Source organism: Macrosteles quadrilineatus, unplaced genomic scaffold, assembly GCF_028750875.1.
Source record: "Macrosteles quadrilineatus isolate MER2022 unplaced genomic scaffold, UCM_ALF_1.0 Scaffold_8__2_contigs__length_117827958, whole genome shotgun sequence".
Classification (NCBI taxonomy): domain Eukaryota; kingdom Metazoa; phylum Arthropoda; class Insecta; order Hemiptera; family Cicadellidae; genus Macrosteles; species Macrosteles quadrilineatus.
This window is the reverse complement of record NW_026542601.1, coordinates 90777278-90788639: the sequence shown is the minus strand read 5'-3', so window position 1 is coordinate 90788639 and position 11362 is coordinate 90777278. Positions and strand designations below refer to the sequence as shown.

The 11362-nt window shown below is 39.5% G+C and overlaps 3 protein-coding genes across 3 annotated transcripts; 2 read left to right on the top strand and 1 right to left on the bottom strand.

The window, feature by feature from the left end:
• Positions 1 to 3156: 3156 nt before the first annotated feature.
• Positions 3157 to 3999, bottom strand: LOC129000560 (uncharacterized). Its single transcript, XM_054427522.1, has one exon. It carries the CDS (start codon positions 3997 to 3999, stop codon positions 3157 to 3159), a length of 843 nt encoding a protein of 280 aa, XP_054283497.1.
• Positions 4000 to 4574: 575 nt separating this feature from the next.
• Positions 4575 to 6613, top strand: LOC129000559 (uncharacterized). The gene is made up of 2 exons (XM_054427521.1): positions 4575 to 4870; positions 5229 to 6613. The coding sequence occupies exon 2, from the start codon at positions 5432 to 5434 to the stop codon at positions 6611 to 6613; it is 1182 nt and encodes a 393-aa protein (XP_054283496.1). The 5' UTR covers positions 4575 to 4870; positions 5229 to 5431.
• Positions 6614 to 6716: 103 nt separating this feature from the next.
• Positions 6717 to 9659, top strand: LOC129000558 (uncharacterized protein K02A2.6-like). Its single transcript, XM_054427520.1, has one exon. It carries the CDS (start codon positions 6717 to 6719, stop codon positions 9657 to 9659), a length of 2943 nt encoding a protein of 980 aa, XP_054283495.1.
• The last annotated feature ends 1703 nt before the right edge of the window (positions 9660 to 11362 follow it).

Here is an 11362-nt window from a genome sequence, read left to right as displayed (position 1 = left end):
AGTACCCCCCTGCTAATGATTTAATTTAAGTAAATCATGATACTTGAAATCGTACAGGAAAGCGTACATGTCTTCCAGATTTTGTCTTAATCGCAGGTTTTAATCCATGCTCATCAGGATCATCCATGCTTGATTTGTTGCTTTCTGTCCTATTTGGTGCATATCCATCGTTCTTATATTCGGACCAAAAGTATGCCGGTTTGAGTCGATCCATGGATACCGTCACATTACAGCCTTTAATCACCACAACGGCAGTCTTGGTGGTTCTGCTGATAATAGGGTAAGGGCCAGAGTATGGGGGTTCGAGAGCTCCCTTGGGGATGTCAGTCCGCACAAAGACATGTGTGCATGTAGCGAGGTCCTTAAAAACGAATGGCGTCTTCGCACCATGTCTAGTTCCACTGACTGGACGCAGGTTGTTGAAGTGCTGACGTAAGCTCTTTACGAAGTTTTGTGGATCCAATTGATGTCCATCTTGGCTGGGCGTCATAAACTCTCCAGGAAGTCGTAGAGGTTGACCGTAAACGAGTTCTGCAGAGGAAGCTTGCATATCTTCGCGCCACGCAGCTCTGATCCCCATCAGTATCACTGGCAATACTTCGGTCCAACGATCTGTTGTGTGACACCTTATGGCTGCCTTGAGTTGTCGATGAAGGCGTTCAACGAGTCCATTGGCAGCAGGGTGATAGGCAGTCGTTCGCAGACGTGTTGATCCAGTTAACTGTGTTAACTGCTGGAAAAGAGATGATTCAAATTGTCGACCTTGATCTGTGGTTATGCGCAGTGGCGTTCCAAACCTTGAAATCCAGTTGGTGAATAATGCACGAGCTACAGTTTCAGCTTCTATGTTCTCAAGTGGAACTGCTTCAGGCCAACGTGTAAATCTGTCAACACAAGTCAAACAATACCTGTAACCTTCCGAAACAGGTAATGGGCCAACTAGATCAATATGGATGTGTTCGAATCTAGAAGATGGTGGAACAAACGTACCAACTGGGGTTGAACTGTGACGTGTTATCTTTGACTTCTGGCAGGAGAGGCAGGAGCGAGCCATAGAACGACAGTCCGATTTCATTGAAGGCCAAACAAAACGTTGGCTAACCAGTTTTGTGGATGCCTTTATCCCGGGATGAGACAGGTTGTGCAAGCTGTAAAAAACATTTTTTCGAAATTGTTTTGTGACAAAAGGACGGGGGTTTGAAGTAGATACATCACAATAAAGTGAGATTTCCGTTCCTGGTAGCAGCACTTGCTTGAGCTTTAGGTTGGATTCTGTTTCTAAATAGTGTTGTAGTTCTTCATCCTGAGCTTGAGACTCTGCCAAAGCCTGGAAGTTTAAGGAGGCAGTGGCTTCTTCTATCCTAGAGAAGGTATCTGCAACTGCGTTTTCTTGTCCAGAAACGTGGCGAATGTCAGTTGAGAACTGTCCAATATATTCCAAGTGACGGAACTGTCTTGGAGAACACTTATCAGGTTTTTGACGGAAAGCAAAGGTCAGAGGCTTGTGATCTGTAAAAATTATGAATTGTCTTCCTTCTAGCATATGTTTGAAATACTTAATGGCAAGATAAATTGCTGTTAGTTCTCTGTCATAAGTACTGTATTTCTGTTGAGTTAGACTTAACTTTTTGGAAAAGAAAGATAGTGGTTGCCAGTTTTGTCCTACCTTTTGTTGCAATACACTTCCTACAGCATAGTCTGATGAATCGCAGAAGATTGCAAGTGAGGCATTCGGTGCAGGGTGAGACAACATAACGGCTTCACTGAGGCTTTTTTTACAAGTTTCAAAAGCTTGTTCACTTTCTGTAGTCCAATTAATAGGCATATTACCTTTTAGATTGGCTTTCAGAAGGTCATTTAGTGTGCTCTGCTGGGACGCTGAATGGGGTAGGAATCTACGATAAAAGTTTAGCATACCAGTGAATCTTCTTAATTCCTTTGCAGTCTTTGGTTTGGGGTAACAGTCAAGAGCTTTCACTTTTTCAGGTAAGGGTTTTATCCCTTCTCCGGAAACTTGATATCCGAGAAAACTAACCATGGGAACTCCTAGGTTGCACTTACTTGGGTTGACAAAGACTCCGAAAGAGGATAGGCGGTCAAACAATTGTCGTAAGTGAATGAGGTGTTGTTCTTCGGATTCTGAAGCTACGAGAATGTCATCAATGTAAGGGTAACAGAAGTCTAGGCCACTGAGTACACCATCAATGAAACGTTGAAAGGTTTGGGCAGCATTGCAAAGTCCAAAAGACATGAAAGGAAATTCGAAAAGACCAAAAGGTGTTGTTATAGCAGTCTTATGAACGTCATCAGGAGCTACAGGGATCTGATGGTAAGCACGAACAAGATCTATAGTAGAGAAAACTTTTTTACCATGCAAATTTAGAGAAAAGTCCTGAATGTGAGGAATAGGGTAGCGATCAGGAATGGTTCTGGCATTTAGGGCTCTGTAGTCTCCACATGGTCTCCATTCGTCTCCTTTTTTGGGAACCATATGAAGAGGGGATGACCAGCTGCTAGAAGAAGGTCTAGCTATACCTAACTGGACCATACCCTCAAATTCTTTTTTGGCTAACTTTAACTTGTCCGGGGCTAGACGACGGGGTTTGCTAAAGACTGGTGGTCCTGGGGTTGTCTGGATATGGTGTTCTGTTTGGTGTTTGACAGGGACAGAAGGTTTACCTGCCGGTCGAATAAGGGACGCATATGATTGGAGGAGCTGCATGTAGACATTTGGTTGGTTTGCATTTATTGCTTTAATACCACTTACCAAATTGGAGCATGTTGCGCGACCAGTGGAAACGAGAGAGGTTACCTGATCAATCAAACACTGACGTCGAACATCCACTAATAAATCATAATGATGAAGAAAGTCAACTCCAATGATCGGTTTGGCAACATCAGCTATGATAAAACGCCACACAAATGCTCGGCGTAGGCCTAGGTCCAAAGATAAGGTATGCAACCCGTAAGTGGCAATTTCGGTGTTGTTTGCTGCGTATAGTGTATAGTCAGATTTTAGTATTTTACCTGAAAGCATTTTTCGTGGATAGACGCAAACATCTGCTCCAGTGTCAATGAGGAACTGTTGTTTTGTTACCTTGTCTGTGACGAAGAGGCGGCGAGATGTCTGTAGATCGGAGGAGTCGCTGGCCGCCATTAGAGACTCCCGAGATCGTTTCCCGAGTTGTTGGCTTGGAAACTGCAAGGCCTGGTGCACTTAGTAGCTGCATTACCGAATCGCTTGTGGTACCAGCAAACATCGTCTCTTGTCGTGCTCTTGGAGCGTGATCTTGATCGCCGAACCGGACTTGAACTCCATGTTGGACGACGACTTTGATTACTCCGCAGATCTTCTTTGATAGTTGAAATGTCGTGCTGAAGAGTGCTTACGATTTCGCCCATTTTAGATGTCATCAGGATCGTCAGTCGCTCCATCATTACTTCCATAGAGTTGGGACTGTTAGTAGGGACAGCTGCTTCTGTAACTTGATGATGCGGGCTAATTTCAAGCACGGCGTCAGCCAACTCGGCTAGTGCATCAAGCTCAGACGACTTTTGTGTTGCTAAAATGGCTTGAGTTGATGAAGGCAGACGACTCAACCACAGAGTTTTCAGCACAGTGTCAGGTACAACGGTACCAGCCAAAGCACGAAGATGTCTGAGGAACTGCGAGGGCTTTCGATCTCCCATTTCTTCATGTTCCAGGAGACGTCTGGTCTTCTGTTCCTGTGAAGAGCTTAGGCGTTGTATCAATTCTGTTTTCAGTTTTTCGTATTTTCCCTCGGTTGGTGGTCTTGTGAGGATGTCTCTCACTTCAGCAGCGTATTTAGCATCAAGATTTCCACAAACATAAAAGAATTTTGTTTCATCAGATGTGATCCGAGCCAAGGAGAATTGGGTCTCGACCTGCGCAAACCACAGCTCAGGATTTGCTGGCCAAAATTGTGGAATCTTCACAGTAATTCGTTCTAGGGAGTTACCTTCTTGAGTAGTAGACATTGCAATTTTGCTAAATTTTGGTAAAAAAATGATCACGTCGGGGTCACCACTGAAGAAGTAGGTTCTTCTTTAACTATTTTTGTTACTTTTATGATAAAATTATTCAAGAAACTGATAGAAAATAGAATTTAATGAGCATGACAAAAACATAAGTGTATGAATTAAAACCAGGAATGAACTGTTAGGTAACCATAGCAACTCATTTAAACAAAACCAAAGTTATACTTTCAGCTGGTTTTCAACAGTATTGAAGCACTCACCACACTTACTAAGGAAAGCTGTTTCATTAGCTAGGACCATTTATTAAAATCACAATAATTAAGGATAGCTGGGTTCAGATTCGCTACACACTTTTCTCAGGATCAAACCGCCAACCTTCAATTACTAGGCGAACATTACAACCACTGAGCAATATCTCAGACTGAAAGTAGTGACATACATTTTGTCGGGAAATTTGGATGCAAGTCACAGTGGCTTTATGGATCAACCGTTGTATTGATTTAATATAAATACCACTATCACACCAAGTAATGGGACTCTTGTCTCTCCGTGTTGTTGGGAGCTGTTATATATGTATATGTATGGCTTTATAAATGGATTCAATCCAGTATGTCCCAATTGGACTGAACTGGAGTAGAACTAGCTCCAGCGGCTTCACGTCATTCTTCACTAATCCAGGTACAAAGTGAGATCGTTTATTACAGCTCTTCTTAAGTATATTTTATCATAGTTAACATGGTGGCAGCGGTGATAAAACCCAACCATTATTGATTTCTTGAAGAATATATGATAATAGATGAAAAAGTGAAGTTTCTTTTAATCTGTGCGAGTTTTAAAAAGTCTGTTTTTCGTGGTTGAAATACACGGCAAGGTAGTAAGTTTTAACACAAAACGTGTCGGAACGCTAGACTCAGAAAATCTCAATTTTGTTTCTAGAGCTCATTAATTGTAAATTACCACTAAAAGCTCTGTTGGATTTTTCTTTTACAAACTTTCAATTTTTATATGCACTTTAGATCTTTTTATAGTAGGCTAGGCCCAATCAGTTGGCATAAAATTGAAAGTAGGTCATGGAAGTTTTCATGTTTGAGAGTGCAAGAAAAGTTCAAGTTTTGACAGGAAAGAAGTAAGCCTAGGCCAACTCTACTTTGATGTTTGAAATTAGTTAAACTTATGTTGAAAATGCATTGCTATGAAATTAATATACAGTTCTATGCCTAATTTACTAGCCTACAAGTGTGAACAAAATATAAACTATTTAAAAGGCTAAAAAATTGTAGGCCTATGCCTAGTTTGTGAGATTTTTCTAAGAGTAGGTCTAATACTACCAAGCCTAAAATATCGGCTTAGTTTATTTAGGACAAGTTGATTTGGTAAATATTTAACTTCTTTTTATGCATTTAAGCTACATTTATTTGTTTGAATTTTTAAAATGCCTAAAGGATCTCAGACGGCTGGTTCTGAGGATGAACTTGTAAAGCCTAGTACGTTGGTAAATTTAACTATGAATTTGCCTCCACCATCATCTATGGAAATAAAGGGTGATGTCCTAGACAATTGGAAGTTTTTCAAACTTCAATTCGAAAACTATTCAATAGCCACTGGGCTGAATGATAAAGATGAAGAAGTTAAAGTAGCAACGTTTCTGTCTGTAATAGGCAAGGACTGCCTTAAAATCTACACTAGTTTAGATCTAGGCGATGATGACAGCACAGAAGATAAATTGAAGACTATAATAGCAGGCTTTGATAAATATTTTCAACCGGAAAAAAATGTTATTTATGAGCGATATGTGTTTGGGTCAGCTAATCAGTTACCGAATGAGAAGATAGAACAGTACGTATGCCGGTTGAGACAGTTAAGCACGACTTGTGATTATTCAGCTCTAGAATCTGAAATGATTCGAGATAAGTTAGTTTTAGGTGTTTCAGATCTAAGTCTCCGCAAGAAACTTCTGTCGGATAGCAAACTAACCTTGTCTGCGGCCATTGATATATGCAGGGCTCACGAGGCTACTGATAACCAGTTGAAGCATATCAGTAAAAATGAAGGTGCATGTGAACAGCAACAGGAGGTAAACAAGGTTTTTATGAAGGAAAGAAAACATCAGAGCCAAGGTAGGCCAACACATTTCCCTAGTTTTAGAAATAGGAGAACTTGTCTTTTTTGTGGGAACAATCATGAAATGATAAGAGATAAATGTCCAGCTTATGGAAAAACTTGTGATAGGTGTAATAGACCAAATCATTTTTCAAAAATGTGTAACAGTTCCGAGTCAAGACCTAATAAATGGCCTAATGCACCCAGAAAAAATAAGTTTGCTGATAACAAACACTCTGTTAACATTGTTGACGAAACTGACAGTAGTTCAGAATCTTTGTACAAAATTGAGAGCCTTAATTTAGCTAGTAAATCTAATTCAGCTTCGGACAAGAAACAATGGGTAACTAACCTAACTTTCAGTACAAGGCCTAGGCCTACTCTCGATCATGACCAGGTTTTTTGTGACTTTGAGTGTCAGCTTGACACGGGTGCTTCGTGTAATGTTATGCATAAATCTGACTTTGATAAAATCGCTCGTAAAGCAATTAATTTCAGAATTCAGCAAGCCTAGTCTTAAAGATTCTAGTACTATTTTGAGGTGCTACAGTGGCAACACTATAAAACCAGTGGGTGAGACTGATCTTGTTTGCTATTTTAATGATAAGGTGTATTGTATGACTTTTCAAATTGTCGACATTCCTGCGTATCAAAGACCCCTTATTTCTGCGGAGACTTGTAAACAGCTAAAGATTTTGCAGGTAAAAGCACAATTGTGCAAAGTTGAAGATGTTGATACTTCGCTGTCAAATAATACTAACCAGCAGGACAATGATATAATTGATGAATTTGATGATGTGTTTACGGGTCTTGGTTGTTTACCAGGAATTTTTCACCTAGAAGTAGATGCTACTGTGGATCCTGTTAAAAACTCCCCGCGCAAAGTTTCCATACCGCTTCGTAAGCAGTTGAAAGAAAAGATTGATGAGTTAGAATGTCAAGGCATTATTGTAAAGGAGAATGCTCCTACTGAATGGATTAGCAATATTGTAGTCGTTATGCGTAACGGCAAGATGCGAATCTGTCTTGATCCACGACCGCGTAACGTTGCTCTTAAGCGATCACACTATCAAATTCCAACGATCGATGACATTTTACCAGACTTATCTAAGGCTAAAGTTTTCTCAGTGATGGATGCAAAGAATGGGTTCTGGCAAGTAAAACTAGATGAAGAGTCGAGCAAGCTAACAACATTTTGGACACCACATGGAAGATATAGGTGGACACGCCTGCCATTTGGCCTAGCTCCCGCGCCAGAAGAGTTCCAACGTAGACTACATGAAGTACTATATGATCTTGAAGGAGTTGCAGTGATCGCGGATGATATATTGATTTATGGTTGTGGTGACACAGGAGAAGAAGCCTCAAGAGATCATGATAGGAAGTTGAGGATGTTGCTTTTACGAGCAAGGGAGAAGAATCTAAAGTTAAATAGAAAGAAGATGAAGCTTAGGCAGACAGAAGTATCTTTTATGGGACATGTTTTGTCGAACACAGGATTGCGTCCCGATTTGTCTAAAGTACAGGCCATCACTGAAATGAAGAAACCAGAAAATGTGAAAGATGTCCAACGATTTTTGGGTTTTGTTAATTATTTAGCCCGTTTTGTTCCCACACTTTCGGACCTCTGTGAACCACTCCGACAGTTAACAAAGAAAGAGTCAGCTTGGATTTGGGACGAAACTCATAATCGATCCTTTGATAAAATTAAACAAAGCATTGCAAACGCATCAGTATTAAGATACTTCAATGTCCATGAACCACTGACTATACAGTGTGACTCAAGTAGTATAGGCCTAGGCGCATCGCTTCTCCAATCCGGGCAACCTGTAGCGTATGCGTCACGAACGCTATCCCCGGTAGAACGGAGATATGCACAGATAGAAAAAGAATGTTTAGCAATCTTGTTTGCTTGTAACAGGTTCCATTACTATATCAGTGGAAAATCAGATGTGACCGTCCAGACAGATCACCAACCTCTGGTAACAATCTTCAAAAAAGCTTTGCTTAGTGCACCTAAGCGTCTTCAATGTATGATGTTGAAGTTGCAAAAGTACAACTTCGAGTTGGAATATAAAAAAGGATCAGAAATGACCTTGGCAGATACATTGTCCAGAGCAGCAATACCTTATGATAATCGTAGTAGGAATCAAGAAGACATAGAAACCTCTCATGTTTATAAGATGATTGAAGAAGAGAACATGTTTAAAAGGATGGAAAAGGTGGATCCCACTAAACATCTAAATGTCACGAGTGAACGACTGGGCCAGATTAGGCGAATAACGCTGCAGGATCCAGTGTTAATGAAACTTACATCGGTTATCATCTCTGGATGGCCTAAACTGAAAAGTAGCCTAGATTTGTCAATAAGAGAATATTGGGGCTTTAGAGATGAACTTGTGGTCTTTGATGGAATAGTGTTTCGAGGTAGCCGTTTAGTTGTGCCTAAAGCTATGAGGCCAGAAATGTTACAAAGAATTCATGCTGGTCATCAAGGAATTGAAGCTTCTTTGCGTAAAGCTCGTGAAATTTTATATTGGCCTCGTATGTCAGAAGACATCAGGCAGTGTATTGAGAAGTGTACAGCCTGCCTTCTTAACTCTCCAGAGCAGCAACACCTTCCAATGCAAACTCCTGACACTCCAGACCTGCCTTGGACACACATAGCTATGGATGTGTTTGATTTTAGAGGACAAAACTACCTGGTAACTGTGGATTACTACTCTGACTTTTGGGAATTAGATGAGCTTCCAAACATGACCTCAGAAACTTTGATCAGTGTTTCCAAAAAGAATTTCAGTAGATGGGGTGTGCCAGTAAGCGTAACGACTGATAATGCACCGAATTTTGTTAGTTCAGATTGGTTGAAGTTTAGTAAAGACTGGGATTTTGAACACAAAACATCATCTCCTTATCATCCAAGAGGCAATGGGAAAGCTGAGGCGACTGTAAAAATTGCCAAAAATACTTTGCGTAGGATTGATCGTGATGATGCGGATCTGTGGCTGGCGATTTTAGAAATTAGAAATACGCCTGCTAAGGATGTGGGTGTTAGCCCAGCTCAAAGAATCATGTCAAGAAGGACTAGAACTACTATCCCAGTAACTAGGAGTTTGTTGTCACCCGAAGTACCAAGTGGAGTGAAGTCGAAACTTATTGAAAGGAAGAAGAAATATAAGCGATATTACGACCGAAAGTCCAAGAATCTGCCAGAATTGGAAGTAGGTCAAGGTGTAATCGTAAAATCAAGGCCAAATGTCAAGTATAATCAATGGGAATTTGGTTCAATCAGTAAACAACTATCAGACCGGTCTTACAGCGTAAAGACACCTTCAGGTCAGTTCAGGCGGAACAGAGAATGGATCAAAGTCACACCCCAACAAACTAGTAAGTCACCCACTCTCAGTCCCCACAACAGCCCTTCTCCAACTAAGACCCCATCAGAAGATGAAATGTGTAGCCAAGAAGAACACATAACTCCAAGGGAGATAGTTTCCCCTCAACGTAGGACTACTCGTTCAGGAAGGACTATCCGAACCCCTGAAAGATATAAACAATAAGAAAACTGAAGTAAACAAGTTGTAAATAGAAGAAGTTTTGTTTAATTTTGTTATTTATCTCAGAAGATGTTTATTTGTCATTTCAAATTTATTAAACTAGAGAAGAAGTTTTATTATTTTAAGAAGAGAATGTTGTTTATATATCATTTAAAAATTTGAAAAGTGAAGAGGAAGTTTTATTTGTTTGAAGAGGAAGATGTTATATATGTATATGTATGGCTTTATAAATGGATTCAATCCAGTATGTCCCAATTGGACTGAACTGGAGTAGAACTAGCTCCAGCGGCTTCACGTCATTCTTCACTAATCCAGGTACAAAGTGAGATCGTTTATTACAGCTCTTCTTAAGTATATTTTATCATAGTTAACAGGAGCCATTCCTTCATCCCACTCATACGCCATCCTAATCTATTCACACTTTATAATGCTTTTGTAAAATATTGTAATTCACTACTAAAAACATGTTAGTTTTGCTATGCTAATAAATACTATTCCATGGGGTGTGACACTGAAAGCTGTATTATATTGTTGCACATCTTTAGGCTTGAAAAATGATATTTCAGAATAATTGTTACTAATCGAAGTAGGCCTACAGATTACTGTAATTCTTATATATAATACGTGAAGAAGGCGATTTCTACAAAACACTACTCCTCCGTTAATAATGGGCAGATTTTACAATCAATGTCAAAATTAAGTAGGTATTTTTTGTCTAGGCGCCCCCTTTCACCAATTCCTGTAATAAAAGTCCTCGGGCCTTGCCCCACAGGCCATCAAAATCCCATTGTATTTCCATAGACTAACCAACACAAGTAGACTTCTCATCCCATTGTAAATTTTGAAGCACGTTTTTCGTGTCTAGTTCATGTACGTGACACAAAGGCGCTAGTGTCGATGAAACTTTGTTTCCATTATTTTAGGGTTAATTTCTTGATTTGTGCTTTACTGTTTGGTTATATAACTAGGGGACAAGTTATTGTTTATGATTAGATCGTATTATTTGGTTAAACGAGGTTTTAAATGGCTGTAATAACGGGAAACAAATTGTAAACAAAACACGACCTCTACATAAACCGTACATGAACTAACAATAAAATTGCCTTCAGCTGTTCCATAAGGATGAGTAATCTACTAAGGGAGTATGTTTTATCTATAGTATTTCTTATGAAGAAAGTAATTTGTTTACTAAACAGACGAATAATTTGTATTACTGTAATAATTACAGCTGTTCATAGTAAACACATGATACATAAAAGAACGTTCGTTTTTAGAATGAGTTTGTTTTCAGTTTCGATAACTGGATTGGAGTGATTGATTATCTTTGAGTTGACTCTTTTAAGTCATCGGAAATTGTTACTGTTATTCACTTTGAAATATAACGCCTAATACTTTGCAATTGCTCGAATTCGAGCAATAGGTGCACTAAAATGTGACAAGGTTGTATGGTAATATTTCAAATCTTGTGAGTAATACAAATGTTCTTAACACATTAGTTTTTGTGTAACCATACATAAAGTAACATTTTTTAATTAACGTTAACATCAATTAGTGCTGTGTACATGTAGCCTAAATTTTCATTGAGTTCGGATATGTTTGTAGATGTTTCTGACAGGAAGGATATTATCACCAATTCTGCCTGATTAGTGTTTGTACAGCCACCAGGTGGCTCTGGTATAGAGATCCCAAGAACAAAACAACCAGTG